Here is a 23,667-nt window from a genome sequence, read left to right as displayed (position 1 = left end):
CTCTTTCTTGCTCTCTCCCTCTCTCTCTTTCTTTCTCACTCTTCTCTCTCTCCCTTTCTCTCTCTCTCTGATCATGTCTTTTGGTAGACTAGGCTGTTCAACTCTGGTTTTGGAAGTCCACGTTCAGGTCCCCAACCCCATAAAATAGACCTCGATTTTGACATCATAAATTAGACGATGTGTAAACGGACTAATCTTTCTCCAGGGTTGACAGGCCTAGTTAGTATGGTGTGTCTGTGACTGTGTGTGTGTGTGTGTGATCTGTGTGTTTGACCATTGTCCAGTGCACCTCTCCATGTCATTAACTGTGTTACATTAGCACATGTGCCTGATATACAGTTGACATGTGCACTGCTCGGATTTATTGTTTATATTTCAAAGCGTGAAATGCAACTAGCCATAAACATGTGTGTCTGTGTGAACAGCGAGCCGAATTCAACATCTGTAAAGATTAATGCCCTGCAGTGATGGTTGTGACAGAGTGAAGTCGGCCTTCCCCTTTTGTTTGATGTTTGCATGGCTGAGCATTGTGCTTGTGTTGAAGTGCCAGTCAAAGAGTGTGGAAAGACATTAGCGACTCTAGCAATGTCCTTATGAAATGGCCTTGGTGTGCTTAAGGCATGATTGCTAGCTGACCAACACAGGGCTAAAACAACATGCTTACCTTGCCCGAGGCCTTTCTGAAGACCATGCTCGGTCTCGAGGTGCCACTGGCAGGCAGCTGACTGCCTGAGGAAGGGGTTGTGATGCTGGGATTGCTCTGTGCCCACAGCCAGGGACTATGAGATCCAGAGGGAGCGGATCGAGCTGGGCCGCTGCATCGGGGAGGGACAGTTTGGAGACGTCCATCAGGGGGTCTACGCCAGCACGGTATGCAAGCTCTTGGTCACACACATACTCATACACACACACACACACACACACACACACACACACACACACGCACACGCACACGCACACGCACACACACACACACACACAGAACCAACGACTACCTTGCTAGACAATATCCCCAACATGTGCTTAGACAAAAGGAAATTTTAGTCGTTGCGTTTAACTTGCAAAAAACTTTTTCTCAATTACCACAGACAGTGATTCAGTCAGGTCAGTCCTTGATATGTACTGTATTTTTGTGAGGCCACCATTAAAAGTACTAAAAGTAAAGCAGTATTCTCATATTCGACGGTGCTGTACACAGGCCATCCCTCTATTCGATCATCACAGTGATTTTCCTGTGTGCTTTTGTCCTCCCCTTCTCCAGGAGAATCCCACTCTGTCTGTGGCCATCAAGACCTGTAAGAATTGCACCTCGGACAGCGTCCGCGAGAAGTTCCTACAGGAGGCTTGTGAGTTCCAAACAGGGATTTTGATTTGTTAGCGTGTGTGTGTGTGTGTCTGTGTCTGTGTCTGTGTCTGTGTCTGTGTCTGTGTACATATATGTGTGTGTGGGTACATATGTATTTGCATGTGAGTGTGACTACAAATTTCTGACTATCTGTCTGTGTGCATATGTTCTCTGTGTGTGGGTGTGTGTGCTAAATTTGGGTCTTGTCATGTTGAGGACGTGATTGTAAAATACTGTGGATGTGGTCTGACAATTGAGGAAGTCTGTCTCCTTGTCGTAGCCTCTGTGTCACTTTGTGACCACACCATTAGTCAAATTTCCTTAAAACAAAACCATGTATTCCAAGGGATTGCACCTTACACGCATTTCTCTGATAGAATGAGTAATGAGTAATTTCTATTGAATAACTATTTTGACTTGCTGTTTAACCAGTGACCATGAGACAGTTTGACCATCCCAACATTGTGAAGCTGATCGGCGTGATCACAGAAAACCCAGTTTGGATTATCATGGAGCTGTGCACCATGGGAGAGGTGAGGCCTAACAAGTTCACACACACATAACACGCGCACACTCACACTCACACTCACACTCACACTCACACTCACACTCACACTCACACTCACACTCACACTCACACTCACACTCACACTCACACTCACACACATTTACCACTGTCCTTCTCTGATGTTTGTATGGGAAACTTATAGGAAAGTGTCTTGTCTGAATGTGTGTCTTTGCAGCTGAGGTCCTTCCTACAAGTCAGGAAATACAGTCTGGATCTGGCATCACTAATACTCTTTGCGCACCAGCTAAGCACAGCGCTGGCCTATCTGGAGAGCAAGCGCTTTGTGCACAGGTAAAAACCAAACAGGCCTAGAGGTGCAGAATTCATTTAAAAGACCCAAATGCTTTAATGATTGCTTCATTCCTTTTCCCCTTGTTTAGTCTTATCAATTTCATGCTGGATAAAGTTTTGAGCAGGCTCTTTGTGTGTGTATGTGTGTGTGTGTGCGCATGATTTCTGCAGGGACATCGCTGCCAGAAACGTCCTAGTGTCTTCCGCTGACTGTGTGAAACTGGGAGACTTTGGGCTCTCCAGATACATGGAGGACAGCTCCTACTACAAAGGTAAATTACTTCAAACAGCATCCAGAATGTTGCACTAGGATTGTGAATTGCCTTGTTGATAATTGCAGATGGATAAAAATGACACAGTAAAGCACTGTGAACTTGTGGAGAATATGCAATATCGCCATCTCCTGGTCATTTCTGAAGGGCATTGAGAGGCTTGCCAGTGTCAGTTTACGTGCTGTGAAATTGAGCAAGGGATTAAGTTCCTTGACTGTTTGACTCCAGCTTGGCAGCTTGTGAACCCAACCTGTCTCTCTCCTTTCAGCCTCCAAAGGGAAACTGCCCATCAAATGGATGGCTCCAGAATCCATCAACTTCAGGCGATTCACCTCCGCCAGCGATGTGTGGATGTTTGGTGGGTTACCCCCTGATATCATACAAGCTAATGAAATTTTACAAAATAATGAATTAATAGTACGCAAATACAGTATCCTCATGATAGTGATGGCACAAAAAAGCCATCATCTTGGGGCTAAACATTGACAAGAAGAATACATATAAAAGAGTTCATAGGATCCTTTAAGATGTTTAGAAATTAATTCTCTATTAACTCTCCCTCTCTCTCTCTCGCTCTCTCTCAGGTGTATGCATGTGGGAGATCCTCATGTTCGGCATCAAGCCCTTCCAGGGCGTAAAGAACAACGACGTAATCGGGCGGATCGAGAACGGCGAGCGGCTGGCCATGCCACCCAACTGCCCCCCGACCCTCTACAGCCTGATGACCAAGTGCTGGGCCTACGACCCCAGCAAGAGGCCCCGCTTCACGGAGCTCAAGACTCAGCTCAGGTATCCTCCAACCCCAACCACTTACCCCCAGTGTGCATTCAAATGTGCCACAGATATACAGCATGCTTGTGAGTATTAACATAACATTACGTAACCTTACATAACATTCGTGGCCTATGGACATTAATAGAATGAATGTGTACGAATGTGTTTCTGTATGGCTTTGTGGGCTATGATTTTGTACACTTTGTAAAGAGTTTGGTATTGAAAGTAAGCATGTGACTTCATGGAAGGACTGAAAAACAAATGGATGCGGTCAGTGGGGCACTGGCCTGTAGTTGACACACTTTACCGGTCATTGCTATTCGACTGAAGTAGTTGTTAGCATTTCAGATACTGGCAAAGGCCTCAGAGGATGTGGTCTGCCTGTCTCAGTCTCTCAATGCCAGACAAGTACCACTACATGTGTCCTTAAGTGCCAGTTTGTCTGAAATGTTCAAAGTTTGAATCATGATGGGGGAGTTCAGAGTACCAGAATGTATGGCATCCGTTCGTGTCGTTGTACCACGCCCGTTTGGCTCTTGGTGCTCCTGGTGGAGTGGCCAATGAGGCCCACTCTAGAGTGGCATCTCTGTAACCGCTGTGACCCAGGAACCGATCTCTTGCATTCATCCCTGAAGCGGAGGTGTGGTCATCCAACTGGCCTTGCTCCCTCTGCAAGCTCGCCACATAGTAACATTAAAGACATCAAACATAAACGTGCAAAGTAATACCGCGCACCAATGATCAGTGGTGTTCTCAACAAATTTTGAGTTACCGCCAGAAAGAAAACTAACCCCTTCTTAGTCCGATTTTGCCACATTGCACATCTAAAATTGAAAGGTGTTGTCTCCAGGCATGTTCTTTTTTCACACATGGCACCTCTGGCCCCACAAGACCAACCCAAAGTATATGTGCCGTTTGTGGTACACGTTATTTATAGAGCAGAGTGCAGACACAGGGTGGGAGGGAACATGAATTACAATGTGTTGCGATTCCATTACCACCCACTAGATGTCCCCACTCTGTTGTGGGCATGGAATGCCTGAAATGAGTAATTACTAAACTGGCAGTACATGTTTTAGTCAGACCTAAAAGATAACAAGCGGCCAAATACATCCTGCTTTTCCTTCGCTTGCCTTTTACAGGAAGTCCTTATGGTTGTCTAAATAGTGCTGCAGAGGGTTGAAGGTCCCTTTGAGCAGGAAGTTGAGTTTGTCTTCTACTCATAGATCCATTGTATGGGTACTCTCTGTGATGCCTGAAGTCATTAAATCTTGCTGCACATTATTGGTAAATTGTTCCAGCTCCATTGAGGGAAAAGAGCAGTTTAGAGGCATTCTTGGGACCACTAACCCCGGCTCCAAGAGGAACCTTTGTGCCAACAAGCATTTATGGGTTCCTGTGAGCGCTGTTAAGGAATGATTGTTGCAAATTGTTGCCCCACACACACACACTCACTCTCACACTCTAACACTCTCACACACCCACACACACACACAAACATGCATACACACACACACACACACACACACACACACACACACACACACACACACACACACACACACAATCACCTGGGCCTGTGAAAGCTCAACCGCCCTTGCTGTTAAGGTATTCAGGGCTTGCCAGCTTGGCTTGTGTTGTACTGCCCTGAAAGGCCTGGGCCCTGGGCGTCCCACACAACCCACCCTCACACTGACTGCCAGGCTCCAGTCTTTAAGCTATGGCCCATGGCCAAGGGCAACATCTAACCTCCAGACAGGGGGGTAGGGGGAGGAGAATGAGTGAGAGATTGAGTTAGTGATGGAGAGAGGGGTAAAAGAACGAGTGTAAGACAAAGCAAGAGCTATAAAACATCAATGTAGAACGAGAGAGAGAGGAAGGAAAAGAGAAACTTAAGAGTGGAGAAAGAGAGCTCCCCACGAAAAGACGGACAGAGTGCAGGAAAGAGGAGGTTTTGTTCCTTCAACACTTGGAACGCACTATCACAGACACCAGCCTTCCTTAAAGTTTGTGAGTAACCAGCCCTAGCAGAAGTGGGTTGCACTTTGAACGCCTGTGGCTATGGTATTTTTGTATGTATGTGTGTGTGTGTGTGTGTGTGTGTGTGTGTGTGTCTCAGATGTGATCATATCTGTTGATGCGTTCTGAGCACCCGCGGCATTGAGAAGTACTCACACAGTAGCTCTGCTTGTTTTGACTGGACGTTTGTTCCTCTGTAGGACCTGAACTATTAGCATAGATGGGGCTGTGTCTGGATATGTGGCCTTTATTTTGTGGATGGGCGACTTCCTGCTTCGGGTAAACATAGCGCTGTCCACAGTAAAGGTGGATGAGTAGACAATGACTGAATGTGGTTGGGGTTAAGGAGTCACGTCAAGTCCTACTAATGGAATATAGAAAAGCTACTTCTGATCATTGAAAATGTTTTTGTCTGAAGTGTCTGTCTGCCTTTGATATGTCATAGTTCAGATTTGGCCTGAAATAACATAGCCATTTGACAACACTGTAATAATGTGATCCGAGATATCAGTTAACATGTATGATATCCTGATATGCTAGAACCGTATAAACAATGAAACCCCAAAAAACTAGTACTACGTTTCATTGTTAAGCGTATGATTTTTGCTTACCATTGTAATGATAGTCCTGTAGAAGTGTTAACTGCAGGTTCTGAAGTAACTGATCCTTCAGGCATGATATTGATGGAGGGTTTGTCATTCGTCAGCGATGTCAACTGTGGGCTCTCTCTGCTCCTCCCTCCCCTGTGCAGCACCATCCTGGACGAGGAGAAGGCTCAGCAGGAGGAGAGGATGAGGATGGAGATGAGGAGGCAGGTCACCGTCTCTTGGGACTCGGGCGGCTCCGACGAGGCTCCCCCTAAAGTAAGACCACCCTCACAAACATACAGTGTATATATGGACTGTTATCTCTCTTTCTCTTTCTCTCCCTCCCGTTCACACACACATGGCTGCTGGTTTATACCTTAAAATGGCTGCTGGCTTTACCGTGGTCAACACGCTGTTCTCGCTTAAGTTCCATTCTTTAACAAGAATATGTCACGGCTGCATTCTGATATACTGCTCATAGAGGTCTTTCTCTTGGTTGCTGAAATATGTCCTTGTGTCAGGGAGAGATGGGGGGTCTCGTGTAGCTAGGAGACCAGCATAAATACAGCGCAGAAGTTATAGCAGATGAAGTCAGAGCTTGTTGAGCGAAGCTCTGATGAATGGCTTTGACGGGTCCAAGGAGAGTTCAGAGAACAGCAAGCAAAGCTAATTTGTGACCCTCTCTCTCTCAGTCTGTTAAGTTGGCTGACCTGTCCTGTGCTGTGCTGTGCTCTGCTCTGCTGTGCTGTGCTGTGCTATCCTTATCTGTTTGTGTGCACTATAACAGGATGTCTTTCTGTTGGGGGGTCAGCGTTCTGGAGATTTGGACCCTACTAGACATATTGTATCTGAGGCTTTGGCCTTGTCTGATTTCTGTTTGACCTCCGTAGGGATTAATCGAGAATTCCATTTAAAAATATATTAAATTAAGAATTCCATATAGATTATATAGATGTAATAGACTTAATTAAGAAATGAGTTGAACTAACTGTTCAAAAACAAAATGAATGCCCAAACAGATTAAAAAAACAAAAAAACAAACTAGCTACATGGCTTTGGCGTCTAAGTAGGTGTGACTTCCTTCAAGTATAAATACCTTTAACCATGAACACAACACACACACCCTCAGAGGTGTGAGACAGTCATGCCATATTAACAATCACACCATTGCTTTATCTCTCTCTCTTGCTCTCTCTCTCTCTCTCTCTCTCTCTCTCTCTCTCTGTTTTTTGCATCTGTCACCCTTTCTCTCTTATGTGCACTAAAATGTTTGGCCGATGAAGGAGCTGATTACAGATACATCATCTTACCTCACTTCTCTTCTCTTCTTGTCCCTCTCCCTCTTCCTCCCTGCAGCCCAGTAGACCTGGCTACCCCAGTCCTCGCTCCAGTGAGGGCTTCTACCCCAGCCCTCAGCATGCTGGGCAGCACAACCATTATCAGGTACACACACACACACACACACACACACACACACACACACACACAACATGAAGCCACTGGTTGGCTAGTCTTTGTGAGTGCATTTCTAGGTTGGTCTATACAAGGGTACTGATTGTTGCATAGTTTATTCCTTCACCACTAGATACTAGACCTATGCTACTAGACCTATGCCATGTGTGTGCATTGTTCTCCATTGCAGTTAAATATTTCTGCACTTATGCAGAAGAGGACAGCTTAACAGGCCAAGCTTGTCATGCTTGTCATCCCACTGACCCCTCTAGGAATGAATGAAAAGTTTTTAAGTTGTTTTACAGTGCCCCAGCCTGTCATAAAGCAAGCTGACAGCAGGCATTTCCTGTAAGGCCCTTTAAAAGTACTGGCTTTATTGACTTGAGACAGATTCCATCTGCTGAAAAAAATTCTCTCTCTCAAATATTCAGTTGTTATCGCTTTTTGTTAAGGGTTAGGGGAGGGGTGGGGGGCATGCTGGCTTTGCTGTTTTGCCTTATAAGGCATTCCTTGTTTTAAAGGGCAAGACATTTTTATGGTTATTGTTGTTATGAGCCCTCAACCCCCATTTAGTCATTTTATTTTTAGACCTGTAATGGGTGAGGATTGTAGATTGCATGAGGGTTGTGTATGTCTTAGTGGGTTTCTGCACTGGGGGGCGGGTGGCTATCGTGAGAATTTGGGGTCAGCAGAAGAGGTTTCTGCATGTCCTTGGAGTTGCACTGGAGTCTAGAGCCTGATAAACCTGAACTTTATGAAGGCTAGTATAAACCAGCTGAATTCTACAGTGGACTTGTTCAGTCCAGCCCGTCTTTAACCATGGTGAACATGTTCAGGTGTCTGGCTACCCCTCGCCGCACGGCAGCATGTCCTCCATGCCCAGCGGAGGCTACCCCCCTCAGGCCTCCGTCCTGGACCCCCATGACTCCTGGAACCACCACAGACCACAGGACGTTCCCATGTGGTCCCCCAATGTAGAGGTAAGTCATACCCCCCCCCCCCCCACACACACACACAAAAACATCTACACCTCACACACATTCAAAATGGTAACTCGCCTTTAACCTAAGCTAATTTAGATGGCAGTAGTGCTGCTCAGGGGTCTTTGCTTACTTCTGTGCTTTTAATCAAATCACTCGACTCTTCCCAGCAAGATTATAATAACTAACAGGATCTGTATACAATTAAAACAATTCACTGCACTTCCTGCAACTGCGTGCTGTTTGGATTGAAATTGACTTTCTTGGCTCATATTACCTTAGCGGATGTTATGCTGCTGCCTTAACTTGTGTGAAATTAACAGTGCACTGTAAGGCCCCAGGCCCTACTAACTGCAACAAACTTTGTTGAGCTACCTCTTTCTCTGTCATCCTGGGAGCTACTGATACCCCATGGCTCTGTTAGCCTGTACACTATTAGCTAACTAACTCTCAAACTTCAATGAACCGAAATGCCTATTAGCCTGACTGCTACTAATACCTCAACTGAAATGAACTAAAATCCATATTAGCCATGGTACAGCCACCAAACTAGTGCCACCCAACCAAAGGGACCCACTTCTAGATGGTACGCTACTAAGACCTACCTCACATGAACCGATGTGAGTTGTGCGGTGCTAGCCCTGGACGGCAACTAACACCCCGAGCCCCAAAATGCAAATTAAAGGAAGTGAATTGACGTGCCGCGCCTCGCTCCACCCCTTTAGGACGGAGGGGCTCTGGACATGCGGGGGCTAAGCCAGGCGCTGCCCCCACACCTGATGGAGGAGCGGTTGATGATGCAGCAGCAGCAGATGGAGGAGGACCAGCGCTGGCTGGAGCAGGAGGAGAGCTTCTTGGTAACGGCTCCACTTTCTGCTGCAGGGGAAGCGCCGGCCTTTCTCTGGCTCTGAGCGGACCTCTTGAGACACTCTGGGGACGGGGCGCCCTCTATATTTTGGGGATTCTATTCTGTCGCCCTCTCTTGTGGTATTTCGGGGATTTTGGGGCTAGCTCTAGACCGAAGGTTTATTAACCTCCAGGTACATTGAGTAATAGTGCTATATATCGATTCGTTTGCATATAAATAGTTCCATTCATTTGTGACCACATTGATTCATGAGTTAGGCTGTTTGGGCAGATGTATAGTAATCCCCTAAAAACTGTGGCTCTTACTTTAAACACTTTTGCACTGTGTCTTGAAATGGTTCTCAGTGGTTGGTTTTCTGGGTTTGGGTACTGCTTTTTTCTAAAGCTTCTTCCTGCACAAAGATTGCCTTTTCTCTATGCCTATGGACTAATTTCTGCTGGGAATAGAGCCTTTCCTATTTTGAAAGTGTTCTTGCCCTGTGACAAGTGTGGACTAGAAATGCATTGAACTGCAACAGATTGGACTGGTGTTGATTTCAACTGAGGGCATTGCGTTTTGCTGAACCAAATCAGATCAAATACAGAGGTTGTCACCACTGGGACAGCCCAATATGGTTTTGTTTTGATCTGAAGATGTTTGGAATATTCAGTGGTGCTGTGAAGATCGTGAAGAACCATGTTTGTTTTGGAATTCTAAGCAGCTTGTCTCGACAACTTTTTGCGCCTTAGAAGGATGTGAAGTTTTCTTGGGAGTCTCAGTGTCTTCATAACAAGTTAGAAACCAGTTGTCTACAATCCTGTCTCCTGGAGTAAACAGAGAAACCTGTCTAAACGGCAGTGAACAGGTTACTTGAGATGCAACCTGCCAGCACCTTAAGCAGCCAGTAATCCGTACCGTCTGAATTAGTGTTGGCGGCATCGACCCCCATGTGCCCACGTTTTCTCTGAACATATGGTGTGCTTGTTGTTGGTTTTACCTTTTAGCCGAACCGGTGCCTCGGTGATATTTCACTGTCGTTCTCCTGCCATTAAAATAGGCTCCCGGTTGCTGAAAAACAAAGCTATAAATCTATAAAGTGTGGCTGTGAGTCCAACCTGCAGCCACAGATCCACCTCCCCCAGGAAACGGCCTGGCATCCGTCGGAACACTACATCCCCCAAAAGAGAAGAGTTTTCTGGCTCCTTGCGATGGAGAGTGGAGTCCTCTCTGGAACGCTGCGTGGAAGCTGACTGGAGAGAGATCACTATCTCTCGCTCTCTGCCAAGCCGCATCTGAAGCGGCGGCCTACTCCGTGTAAACAGGCCTCTCACCACTCAAGTCCGTTATTAAAAAGAAATAAGTTGCTGATGCGCGTTCGACGTCAATACGGGGCCGGTGTGAAAACAGTGCGCGGCTTTTTCGTCCAAAAGCAGGAGGTGTTGAGAAATGATCGAAAGCCATTGGGGGAAGCAGCCGACCACCACGTTTGTTTTGGACAGGGGTGATGGGAAGTTCCAGAGAGGTTCGGTAATGCCGGTCGCAGGTACTTGAGTGAGTGGCCACTGTAATTTGGAAGCTCCTCGACTTCCTGGTGAGGTCACCTCCATGCTGCGAGAGCTGTCTCTCTTTCTCTCCCTCTCTCTCGTTCTGTTTCTCCAACTGTCCCTCTCTGCCTCTCTCCCTCCTCTCTTTTTCCTTTCCTCCAATGGAAAGTCTGGCACCTCTCCTCTCCTCAGACAGGGTTCATCTGGTCATCCATTACTGCCAGTTGCCTTTGGCTGCCCAGGGGCTTTTGTGGGAACCGGTGGAAATCACCAGCATTTTGGAGCTTCTCTGTAAACTCCTAAAGATAGGTGCCACCTTAGATTGTTGTCAAACCATATCTATGAATACTAGGGGCCCCTTGGCAGAATCCAGAATCTGTTCTGTCCTGCTTTTTATTTAGCAGGGGGAATTTTTTGACTTCATTGCGGAGAGAAAATGTAGTAATTACAGTGATGTCAAACGCTACTTTTGTTGGCTTAATTTGATGGTGTAAAACCAGCATGGCTCATTTAGAGACCGAGAGATAGAAAGACAGAGAGAGAGGGATCATGAGAGAGTTAGAGAGGCTAAGCAAATCAGCAGAGAGAATAAGTGGAGCAAGCGAGGGAGGGAGTGAGAGGAAAGAGAGAGAGAGGGAGAGGAGTCTCTTGGCCGAGTGTTTTCTCTGCATGAATCCGTCAGGCGCATTCTAAAGCCTTCCCCCCTAGCTGGAGAGACTTGCTCACTTGCTCGCCCCCTCGCGCTGCCGATGGACTCTCTCTCGGCACTCTCTCTCCGCTCGCATAGGCTCCGGGCTCACAGGATGCACGTTTTCAAGTCCTGCTTTGGGAAAACGGTACGGGAGATGGCGCACAATTTTTGGGGTCTTTTGTTGGATTCCATGTGTGGTGGTTTTGGTGGGCAGAATCTCAATTTTGTTTTGAGGTTCGTGCCTGTTGTGGTGCAGCTGAATAACTTGCAACTTGATTGGATTTTTATAGGACTGTGAGTTTGTCTGCATGCTTGGGTCTACAGAGAAACTTGGTTTGATACTGTTTTTAATGCCGGTTGCATTTGTCTAAGCTAATGTGTATGTGGGATTATATTTGTCTGACTGACTCTTGTGTATCTGTGTATTGGTGTGTGTATCTGGGGGGGGGGCACCTGACATTTGTAAACTAACCGTAGGGTACTTGACGGATAGTGAAAGACATGGAAAGACATGAATGATACTCTGGAGCCTGGAACTTTATGTACTGCATGCTGGCTGGAAATGGGAAGAAAACAGGATGATAATGGGTTTCCTTTTTTGAATCTCTCCGCTCTCTCTCTCTCTTTCTCTCTATCCTCTCTCTCTCTGCCTTTTTTTTGGTGCAGAAGCCGGAATCCAGGAACTCGAGGGGCAGCTTTGACCGCGAGGATGGCAGTCTCCAGGGCCCAGTGAGTTTTCCCATGTCTTGTGCTTTCTTTATGTTTACTCCCACAGGGACTTGCCCATTTTCTATATCCATATCTATCCAGTCCGCTTTCGTTTTCCCTGACTTTCCAAACTCTGTTTTTCTCCGCTTTCTCCTACTCTCTGCTTCCCTTCTCACACTTCTCCCTCCGCCTGTGTGCAACGTCTTCTTCAATGTTTTCCATATTCACGACTAAGACTCAGGAATTTAAAGCTGGTATACTTGCAGTGCTAGTTGTTAAATAAAGCTGGCATGCAGAGGGGGGTTTTACCTTTGAAGAGGAGCCTCCCCTCCACACCCTGCCCCCACCCCTACCTGCCCTACGGGCATGTCATCTGCTGTTAACCTCAGAAAGTCCCAAATGAAGGTCTGTATTAGTGAGGAGTAGTAGCAGTAGTAGTAGTAGCGGTGGTACACTGATGTTTTGAGAGAGTGCAGACCTGGACATGAGGGCGATGTGAATGTTTGTTTTTTGGATCCCAGCCGCACGGCTCATCCCCAGTCGTTAGCTCCTGGCCCCACAACCAACCACTTTTCGTGCCACCATCGCCACTGGGTAATCTGGAAGAAAAAAAACAAACAGGCGTCAGCAAGGGAGAGAGAGAGAGAGAGAGAGAGAGGGAGAGACAGAGAGAGAAAGAGAGAGAAAAAGAAAAAAAGGAGGGAGAGAGGACCCACAAAACCAGGCCCCATTTTCAGCAAGTAATTACAGAACTGTCTGAACACAGCTAGAGAGAGGAAGCGCTGGTATGCAGTGTAAGTAAAAGTTTGTGTGTGTGAGAGGGAGTGAGAGACAGTCTGGTAGAGAGGGAGGGAGGGAGTGAGTGAAAGTGAGAGAGAGCCAGAATGGCGAGCGCACATTTAAATACAGCTTGGGAGACCCGCCAAGGGTGCTGCTATCCGCGGGGAGAAAAAACGTAGCCTGGGCTTGGAATGCCGATCATGCATTTTGGACGCCCGCCCCCATGAGAAGGTCTGAGCATGCTGGGACAACCACAAGCAGCACCCACAATAACACGCAATGCCCCCTTACACTCCACTCTCTCCACTCTCCCCAGCGCCTCTTCTCCCCCCCCCTCTCCGCTGCCATAAATGCCTACTGCTAGTCAGACAGACAGGGAGGGGTGATGGGTGCCCTTGTGGGTGCGCTCCCCCCCTCTGTGCGTTCCCTCTGACGGCCTGTTTGTGTTTCTATTTTTCTCCGGCAGACGGGAAACCAGCACATATACCAGCCCGTGGGCAAGCCAGGTAAGAGCGATGTGCCGGCGTGTGGCGGGGGTAATTGCTGCAGGGCACTCGCCCACCACCTCTCCTCTCCTCTCCTCTCCTCAGCTCAGCAGATTCTTAACTAACCAGCAGGCAGCCACAAGGCACTCAGCCTTCTGAGAATGGGGTGGGGGGAGAAGGGGGGAAACTGCCAACAACAGCATACTTTCATGCTTAGATGTTTATATTGTGCGGTAGTGTGCACCATAACATTTGTACGACTCGTATCCCATATTCATAGCAGATGCCTTTGACTACTATTTCAATACATCGACATGCTTACAGTATGAAGCACTATGTTTACATTCAAGCAGAGAATGGATAAAAAGTGCAGTGCAGAAGAGATATGAACATACCAGAAGCAATAGCCCCCCTACAGTTCTATCCATGCAGTGGCATTCCTAGCATATCAGTTTTATCTGTTGAGCTACAGTAGCACTACACACACACACACACACACACACACACACACACACACACACACACACAGTTATGGAATAACCCTCAATCTGACCTGTTCCTTCAGAGCATGCAGCTCCTCCCAAGAAGCCCCCTCGACCTGGGGCTCCTGGCATGGGCAGCCTGGCCAGCCTCAACCCCACCGACAGCTACAACGAAGGAGTCAAGGTACGGCCACCCGCACTTACACCTCACCCACCACCTGGGGGCACTGCTACAGGACCAGTCAACAAACTAAACAGATAATTCCTCACACGCACGAAACACACACACACACACACACACACACACACACACACACACACACACACACACACACACACACACACGCTAGATATATATGCAACTCTTCTCTTGAGAAGTGAACACAAATACAGAGATGGATACTGGTGTTAAGCGGTTCCCCTACAGCTGAACCGAGTTAGAAGGATGAGTGATGAATCCTAGTGAACTCTTGCCCTGTAAAGCATGCGCTGCGTCTTCCTCAAAGCACTTCTTCTGCGGCTGTTTTATTTGAATGTCATTTTTCATCACCCCAGCTCTCGCTACGCTGTGAGGCAAGACTAACAGTAAGGGGAGCAGATGGGGAGCAGATTAGGGGAGGTGGTGGGAGTTCAGTTAGGGCTTGGAGGAGGTGGGGGGTGGGGGTGGGGGGGGGCATCTGGAGGGGTAGAAAAGATGAAATTGAAATAAAAAACTGGCGGCTAAAGCTGAAGCTCTGCGCCCATCCCTCCCCTGGTGCACCCGCGGCCCCGGATAGAGTTGCCTCTGAGTCAGCGGAACCTGGCGCAGCAAAGCCTCCCTCGCCCCGCTGCCAAACCTCACAAGAAAAGCAAGAGGCCCCAGACCCTGATTTCTCAACCCCCGGAACACACACACACACACACACACACACACACACACACACACACACACACACACACACACACACACACACACACACACACGTTGCACATATTTACACACATGTCTGTGTGTGTGTGTGTGCATTTCAGTGGATGTGTGTGTTAATATATATATAGAAAGTATCGAAATAACTGCATTTTTTGAGGCTAATATGGTAGATCTACACAAGATACATACATGTACCACAAATGGTTATTTTTGCAGCAAGCAATAACAAACAGGGGTCAGTAACTGTGGTCAATCGTTCCTGCTGGCTAGCAGTGTGCTGACGTCAGAGATGGATGGGGAAGGCTTTTTTGTTTTTGTTTTTGTTAATCTTTTTTTTCTCACACAACCAACCCTGAGTCCCAGTGGGACACAGACTCTACTCCAGTGTCGTTCTTCTACGGGAGTCCAAAACATTCAAGCATCCTGGCTGGATAAAAGCACACTACAGCCCCACCCCCACCCAGCCCTTCTGAGGGAATACCCCTTTGAGAGGCTCCTTGGCTGAACCAGCCAGGCTGAAGCCTCCATAGCCCCTCTCCAAGGACAATGTGTGGTTCTTACCAGAAAGAAGACTGAGCAAACAAATAAATGACTTGCCCTTTTCATCGAGAAGCCATGAAAACAAGCACCACAATTCTGCATTTGAAGAGCTTTTTTGGGTGATTATCATCTTTTTTGAAGAAAAAAACACCACAAACAAACTCGTTTTCTATTACATCCAGAACTATGGACTGAACCAGCAACAATAAGAAGAGCGTTATTGCACTTGAAAAGCATTTATCAAAACTGAAGGCAGGGTGGACGGCAGAACTTGGCCCAATCCATATGATAATCTTTCTGTTGCTGCTCTGTGAGCTAAAGCTTGGTGTGTTTTAAGAAAGCATGTATCTGATCTGGTTTTTCCTCCTGCTTTTTTTAATGCAGTATTAATCATCTCTCCCCTCTTTTGTTCTCCTGCACCCCCCCCCCCCCCCCCCCCCCCCCCCCATGCTTGCCTTTCCCCTGTTTCCTTTTGGTCTGGCACACTGTTGTTGCACGTAGCCCTGGAGGGTAAGCGCTCTGTGTTTGCGTCACGCAACGTCTGGCCACTAGGGGGCTGCTACTGCTCACACTCACAGACTCACCACAGTTCAGGATGGAATGGAGAGCTGGCACTTAATAACTCATACTTATTCTAACACGCTGGTCTCACTAAAGCTGAGTTAGACAGGATCCTCATATCCTGAACACCATTCTTTAGCTCTTCAAATTTTAGCTGTCCGTGGTTCAACACTTGTTACTAAGGATACCATATAAGTTAACTACATTTAATTGAGTGAATTGAGTCCCTAAACAAGTTTTAAACGTGTATTGAAAGTCATAATGCAGTCAGGGTTTCTGTAGATATATGCACTTATATAGCCATCCACTGTTTTTGGTGGTGTATGAGTGTGGGTGTGAGAGTATGCACCGTAGTCACCATCACTTACTGTAGAGGAGTGATATAGCTGCTTTTGAGTATAACCCCTGTAGATGGTATCTTGTCCTGTGTCTATGTGTATGGTATTTTTGGTGTTACGTTCTATCTGTGTTGTAACCTACCGTGTGTGTGTGTGTGTGTGTGTGTGTGTGTGTGTATGTGTGTGTGTGTGTGTGTGTGTGTGTGTCTGTGTGTGTGTGTCTGTCTGTCTGTCTGTCTGTCTGTCTGTCTCTTGATTTAAGATCATTACAGCAGTGTTGGTCTCAGAGAAAAGGACACAGTTACCTATTATACAAGATTTTTTTATTGCCAATTTGATTTTGTTAAACAGTGAGTGTAGTCCTTCTCTCTGAAGCCATGCTTTAATGGCACACTACACCTAAATCCATAAAATCACATAAATCCAAAATTCAGTGACCATCAGTCAAATATTAAATTATTGTGCAATGCTGTCATCTGGTGGTTGAAAAGCTGAACTCAAATCAATGAGAATAAAATGTAGTACTAAAATAAAACACTGCACTCTAGTGGACATCTAAGTAAATGATGTTCATAAGCCTTGTAAATGTGCACAGGCGTGTGTAGAGCAATGAGACCAGATCCTGAAACCTTAACCTCCTGAAAAACAATCCGTAACAGCACTGGTCTCTGCTGAATGTTATGTTATGGAATGGCCCCTTCTGAGATTCTTCCCTTCATGCATCTCACCTTGGTAGATACAGCCTCAGGAGATCAGTCCTCCTCCCACCGCGAACCTGGACCGGTCCAACGACAAGGTGTATGAGAATGTGACAGGCCTGGTGAAGGCCGTCATCGAAATGTCCAGTAAAATCCAGCCGGCTCCACCCGAGGAGTACGTGCCCATGGTGAAGGTAAGGTCCTCCGACCGACATTTACACTTTTAAGCATGACAACACCGTGGCTAGACAAGTCTTCAGGCTAATTTACATGTATGCAATGTTGTTTTGTTACCTAGCTTTACTCATGTTAACTAGCTTTACATGTTCATTTCATAGCAATATAGAATTTTATCTAACCATCTACCACTGTGATGCTCTCGTTCCACAGGAAGTGGGACTGGCTCTGAGGACTCTGCTGGCCACAGTGGATGAAACCATTCCCATCTTACCCACCAGCACACACAGAGAGGTGAGCATCTCAAGCTACATATAATGTATGATCTTCCATATAGCCTAGTGCCATTTCACTATGGCGGACGACTCCATGACTACAGATTAGTGTTGTTAGTGGCAGTGGTGTGTAGTTATGAATATTTAGATCTATAGAATCTACAGACTGCTATACAAGTACAGACAGAAACGCATATAAAAAGGGGAAAGGTGAATAACTAAATCTTACTGATTCAATTTACCATGGGCTCGACCCCTTTCCTTACCCCCAGATCGAGATGGCCCAGAAGCTGTTGAACTCTGACCTGGGTGAGCTAATCAACAAGATGAAGTTGGCCCAGCAGTACGTGCTCACCAGCTTGCAGCAGGACTACAAGAAGCAGATGCTCACCGCCGCTCACGCGTTGGCCGTGGACGCTAAGAACCTCCTGGACGTCATCGACCAGGCCAGGCTCAAGATGCTGGCACAGTCCAGACCGCACTAGCTTAGCCTAGCTTCCCACAGGAGCCTACGAGGTTGTTTTTCAGCAGGAAAAGGGAAGGGGCCAAAGCACGGCAGCACCAGAGACGATCGCCCTGCGATGAGGTGGTTTGGGATTGCAAGCTGGTGCTGTCGAGTGCAAGGACTTTCAGTGCAAAGAAAAGATAGGACTTTGCCCGTTCTCATTCCACGCGTTTTTTGTTTGTTTTTTGAACACTTGGACTCCTCTTTGCTGCTTCTCCATTCTCCCGACGGCTGGAGATCGACAGCAAGAAAAGAACTCTTTGTTTTTACTCTTCTGCCTCGTCTTTGTTTGTGATGATTCTTTTTTGTTTTTTTGTTTATTCCGTTCTGTTTGTATCCTGAGGTGAATTTTATTTCAGGTGGAGGCGACAGATACCCTTCCTCCCGTCAGTGCAAAATTCAACTAGCTGGAAAACAGCATCAACTGGAACCCATGAAGGAACTATTCTCTTGTTTTTCCATTGCTGTCCAGTTCTGGGCAATCCCAAAGTTTGACACTTTTATTGTATCTATTCAGACACATTTCTTTTTTTTTTTATGTCCAATAGTATCTCAGCCTATATGCTAGACCCTACATTCTGGATTTAAAATATCTATTTTGAAGGCTATTTCAATGCTCTTATCCCCCTGTTGTGTAGGCCTCAACAACAAATGGAAATCATATTTCCTTACTGAACAAATATCACACCACTTTCTAAGTTAACTAATAAGAGTATACAAATAAATATATTTTTAAGTGGACAGAACTTCTGAGGTGAACATGAGGACTGTTGAAAAGAGCCTGTAAGGAGGCATGCCTATATATTGAAAGGATGGTTCATGCTTCCAAGGCTGAGGTGAAGAAAGGCAAACATCAACGCTGCTTTCGGCAGTCATGGTCAATAGAAAACGAGCACATCACTGCTAGAAACAGAGATTAATTTGCAGTTCTCCCAATAAACATGTTACTTTATATATATTTAAGCCATGTTTTCCTATTTGACCAACCCTTTTATTACTTCCCTTGACAGAGGGGTGGATGAAGATCTCTCCTTGGGTTTGGGTCACTCTTGTTCCCATGTGTACAGTACAATCTATTAATGAGATCACTAGTCATTTTGGGTATAAATTATTCTCAGGAAGAATTGACTGTACAGATCCTTTAACTAATAAAAATGTGTTATCTGTATTCAGAAAAACTGCCTCTTTCTTTAGCCTTGTCATCTTGCAAGATTCCTGTGTGTCTCACTTTTGAAGTAAGTCAAAACGTTAAACCAAGTGTATCTAATTCTGACAGTTCCTTTCGGTCTATCCATGATACTCCCAAAAGGCACTTTGGAACTGTGAGCAAATAATCAGTGTGTATATATATATATATATATATATTTATATATATATATAAGCCAATAACTGAGCATTTTTTTTTTTTGCAATTACTCTTTCATTTTCTAGGCTTACATTTGACTTGAACCCTGCATTTGTGAACTTTGCATAGAATCATTGAACTACACACCCAGGCTACACAATGTTCAGAAGGAGTTTTACTTTTTATTAAAAAAAAGGAGAGGTTTTAGTCAAAGAGACCGAAGCCCATGTCATCGTCGGATCCCTCTGCCTCTGACTCCTCCTTCTTCTCCTCCTCGACTGTAAAGAAAGAGACCATATAAATAAATAATCTAGTACTGTTACAAGCACTCATTTCAACATGTCCATTCAGCAACAAACTCTAGTGTAATCTATAATTTTGTACAACCAGAAAAATATTTGTACTACAGCTTCAGCCACACTGAACACAACAAATGTACAAATTCTTTCCAATAGTATATACATATAATGGCCTGAGAGAAATCCCTTCAACATGTCCTTGGATTTTGGGACTCATATTGCAGTGTTTGACAACACAGAGTAGGTTTCAAGTGCTCTCCATTTAATTGCTCGCCTTTCATCACAAATGTGGCCCACCATTAAGCACTGGTTTAACAAAATTGACAGGTGCTGGTAAGGACTGGCAAACTGCTCACAATACTCTTCAAACTAATTTTGCAATGAGTGTACATCCGATGCACTAATATGCTTAATGCAAGAATTGCCAGATTTCCCTTCTCCCATGAGTGACTACCTATATCAAACACTGATTACTATAAAACAGAAGGGTATATAACCAGCACACAGAACAGTTTTGTGAAGTATGATGTAGGGGAGTGTTCCAAAATGAGGCCTTTCCTGTTTTCTGCAGAATACTACCACATAAGACCACCACTCTACAACACACATCACTTAATCCTGCTGATTGCCAAGTCTTTTCACTTAATTAACAGGTATAGTAAACACAAGCATTCCCATAGTATTTACAACTAGGGATACCATTACGTAGAAGACTTTGACATTTCTTCAAACAATTCACCCACGTACAACCCCAACCCAAGGGGTTACCCATCACACTCACCTGGTGCGGCGGCAGCAGCTGGGGCAGCTCCTCCAGCAGCGGCAGCAGCTGGGGCAGCACCGCCACCAGCGCCGACGTTGCAGATGAGGCTGCCGATGTCTACGCTGGACAGGGCCTGCAGACACACAATTTTTCAACATCTGCCTTGGGCAAACACGGTTTTGTGCACATCTCATGCATATCCCAAGTGAATGAGGCACACATTAACATATCATTATGAGTCATTCTGCAGCTCACTGCTCCGGGTTAGTGTGCTTCACTGTGCATCACTACCCTGGATGGGTAAAATGCAGAGATAAAGTTCAGATGTATTCAATTGTATGTGTGTGTGTGTCACTATCTCTGACATAAAATAGTCACTAGGGCTCATTTAATTTCCATTTCCATAGCAATACTACAAAAGTGCTTCAGATTCAATATTATTTTCAGCTGGCCCAAAGTTTTAGGTAATCTCATTAGTTCGAGTGCATATTAATACCAGTATGGGTAGACATAAACATTGCGTGCTCAGATGGCATTATGCGTAGCATCTTATCTGTCCATAGCCATCAATGCTTGTCAAGCCTTGTGACACAGGCGATCAACATTGGGCAGTTTCAATTCTCAGAAGCTGGTTAGTTGCAGTGCTTACCTTTGCGAAAAGACCGGGCCAGAAGGGCTCGATGGTGACCCCAGCTGCCTTGATGAGGGCGTTCAGCTTATCCTCCTGTGGCAGAAGAATAAATAAGTGTCAGGTCAGTCAACATGTGTGACAGTGGCACTCCTCTAGCCTACTCCCACAGCTATTCAGATTAGCTTGACAGCAACGCTAGCTAGCTTCCACTCTTAGGTTGCTAACGTCAACATTTGTTCAAATACTCTGGTCAAACGAGTACATTTAAGCTCTGTGTACAGCCATATTCCGTTCGAACATCTTGTTGAGCAAACTTAGCAAATACATTATGTTGAGAAACGATATCTAATTCCCAAATATGTTACACGTGTTAATCGCAACTACTAAACCCAAAGCGTACTAGCAGAGGTGGCAATGACCGGTCACATTATTGCAGTTTAATGTTGAATTTAACAATTGTAAACCAATATTAGTTCTCCAAGAAGCATATCTTATACTATTACTAGAAAAGCCCCAGTTACACAAATTAAGTATTGGGATTTGGCCTCAAAAGGTCGCTTAAACGATTTCGCGCTACTGTAAAGCTAGTTAGCTTGACACAGAGAACTGTTTGGCATATAGCTCAACAGCTACCTAGCTAACATGGTTAGCGATTGAAAGAATAGCTTACTGTGATGGCAACTTCATCATCGTGGAGGATGAGAGCACCATAAATACAAGCGAGCTCTGAAACGGATGCCATTTTACTTCAGTTATAGTATGTTTTCAGACACCGATGCCTAAATTACAAGGTGCTAGTCGCCGGATTGTTGGCCTTAGCTTCAAAAGAAGAACCGAGCACTATAGGCACGTCCGATATCAACCACGTTAAGGGCGGAAAGGGACTGCGAGAAGGCGGATGCTTCTTTTTTAAGCATCAACTGCGTCACAGATGGGGCGTTGCAACCATATGTCTATGGTTGCAACCCTTCATACAATTCAGCAGATTAACCTACTTTAGCCAAATAATAAAAGACAAACCATTAATGGCGAAAATGAAATGCCGACACTAGTATAAACTAATGCTTTAAAGGCGCAGCCCGCAATTTTAATCCCATATACTTTTTGTCAAATTCAGCGAATTGCTGCTCACGGTCGATTGTCGCTTAAGTAGGCTAGGTTATTTGCGTTCAAAAGAGTAGGCTAGTCCTGGCTCTGTTAATGGAAAACATAAAAAAAACTCGGACAAAATCATATTGTTATTGGATGTCTGTTAAGGGCAAATATCAACAACTCTTTGTGTAACCAAACCTGCCAGGGACCCTGGACCAATGTTCCCTCTAAACTGCGCGCGTGCGCAATCGCGCAGGCCAATCGAAGTGGCCGCGCAATAGATTTTTCGGACCACGCACATTTTTCAGACGGCACAAATATATTTTTTTAGGGGTTAAAAATCTGAGCATCAAAGTCGATGTAGGCTAGGTAATAAACATTTAAAATACTGACATGTCTGACAACCAAGCCGGATGTGCGTTAGAATGTTTACATGCAAAGTATCCTTTAGCTCTCTTGGCGGGCTCTGCTCAGCAGTTATAGGCTACCATGGCGAAAAGAAAGGCAGAGCAGGTGCCGCAGAAAAAGGTCTGCCTAACGTTTAAACATGAGTGGATAGATGAAATAGTTCAAACTGAGGTAGGATAAAACTTTCAGACATATTTACATATGAAGAAAGGAGTGGCGTGATCTGCAAATTCTGCTCGGAGGCAAACGCGAAAAGAGAGTTCGCTGGTGGGAAAACATGCAGTAAACACAAGTGAAGTGACATGATTCTGTTTGTCCGTAAAATTTGTGAGCACCTGGATGCCCGCTTCCCTGAAAATTAGCTGAGTTGGCTGTCTTTGAGCCGGATACGTTGGGTCGTGCAGTTAGTGAATTTGATCATGGTCTGAATGACGTGACCAATCTGGCGAAAAGGTTCGAAGCGCTTCTGGAGGAAGCATAAATGCGGTCCCGGGAGGCATTTGTCAACAATACAACGAATTCAAGTTCATGGTTAATGAAAAAAGTAAAAGCGGGCTGCTTAAGTCATTTTCTAATATTGTAACCTGGTCGCTGAAAAGTGAGCTTTTTCCAGATCTGGTACAACTTCTTGACATTTGTGGCACATTCCAAGCATCTAGCGCCGACTGTGAACGCGGTTTCAGTCTAATAAATATCTAAGACAAAATCGTGAGGCGAGAGAAGATTTGAGGAAGACATTTCCAATATTTTCAATTAGACTTATTAGGTCTTATAGCTCTAAGTGATCTTGATTACTGCAACAACAATTTGACATATGTTTAGTCAGAAAGATGTGTCTTCCATAGGCCTGCAGACAAGATGAGCCACACAGCCAGATAGGCCTACCTCCCTCAATGAAATTCAAATGACTTGTTTTGTAGCCTAGTTTGTTACAAACCACTCCGGTTATTACATTATTTATAAAGGCTATGAAAAATACACCATAATTACTATATTTCTTGTAAAGCACTGCATTAGCATTTTTCTTTAAATGAAGGTCCACTTAAATGTTTTACCTGCTGAGAAATGACTAAACACCTTGGATACTTTTATTTTGTAATATATATATACAGGTGCATCTCAATAAATTAGAATATCATCAAAAAGTTGATTTATTTCAGTAATTCTATTCAAAAAGTGAAACTCATTTTTTTATATAGGTTCATTACACACAGACTGATATATTTCAAGTGATTATTTCTTTTAAATTTGATGATTATAACCGACAGCTAATGAAAACCCCAAATTCAGTATCTCAGAA

The 23,667-nt window shown here is 45.2% G+C and overlaps 2 protein-coding genes across 10 annotated transcripts in view; one reads left to right on the top strand and one right to left on the bottom strand.

Moving 5' to 3' along the window:
* The window catches only part of ptk2aa (protein tyrosine kinase 2aa), a 94,397-nt gene extending 75,396 nt beyond the window's left edge, over positions 1–19,001 (top strand). For 6 of the 9 annotated variants that reach the window (XM_080838090.1, XM_080838094.1, XM_080838093.1 and 3 more), the window contains 17 exons: positions 773–870; positions 1,262–1,346; positions 1,778–1,878; positions 2,089–2,204; positions 2,376–2,476; positions 2,745–2,834; positions 3,061–3,265; positions 6,021–6,132; positions 7,213–7,299; positions 8,145–8,288; positions 9,014–9,145; positions 12,037–12,099; positions 13,325–13,364; positions 13,909–14,009; positions 16,911–17,066; positions 17,263–17,343; positions 17,597–19,001. In XM_080838090.1, coding sequence (XP_080694216.1) covers positions 773–870; positions 1,262–1,346; positions 1,778–1,878; positions 2,089–2,204; positions 2,376–2,476; positions 2,745–2,834; positions 3,061–3,265; positions 6,021–6,132; positions 7,213–7,299; positions 8,145–8,288; positions 9,014–9,145; positions 12,037–12,099; positions 13,325–13,364; positions 13,909–14,009; positions 16,911–17,066; positions 17,263–17,343; positions 17,597–17,809 — 1,925 coding nt within the window. In that variant the 3' untranslated portion in view covers positions 17,810–19,001. The remainder of the gene's footprint in view (positions 1–772; positions 871–1,261; positions 1,347–1,777; positions 1,879–2,088; positions 2,205–2,375; positions 2,477–2,744; positions 2,835–3,060; positions 3,266–6,020; positions 6,133–7,212; positions 7,300–8,144; positions 8,289–9,013; positions 9,146–12,036; positions 12,100–13,324; positions 13,365–13,908; positions 14,010–16,910; positions 17,067–17,262; positions 17,344–17,596) is intronic. The other 3 variants (XM_080838091.1, XM_080838096.1, XM_080838095.1) reach the window with 3 other exon arrangements.
* A 335-nt stretch (positions 19,002–19,336) lies between these two features.
* Positions 19,337–21,739, bottom strand: rplp1 (ribosomal protein lateral stalk subunit P1). The gene is made up of 4 exons (XM_080836414.1): positions 21,538–21,739; positions 20,886–20,960; positions 20,255–20,369; positions 19,337–19,452 (listed from the first exon to the last, which is right to left on the bottom strand). The coding sequence occupies exons 1-4, from the start codon at positions 21,607–21,609 to the stop codon at positions 19,379–19,381; spliced, it is 336 nt and encodes a 111-aa protein (XP_080692540.1). The 5' UTR covers positions 21,610–21,739; the 3' UTR covers positions 19,337–19,378.
* Positions 21,740–23,667: the final 1,928 nt, after the last annotated feature.

Source organism: Sprattus sprattus (genome assembly GCF_963457725.1).
Source record: "Sprattus sprattus genome assembly, chromosome: 4".
Lineage (NCBI taxonomy): Eukaryota > Metazoa > Chordata > Actinopteri > Clupeiformes > Clupeidae > Sprattus > Sprattus sprattus.
This window is presented reverse-complemented; position numbering and strand designations above follow the sequence as displayed.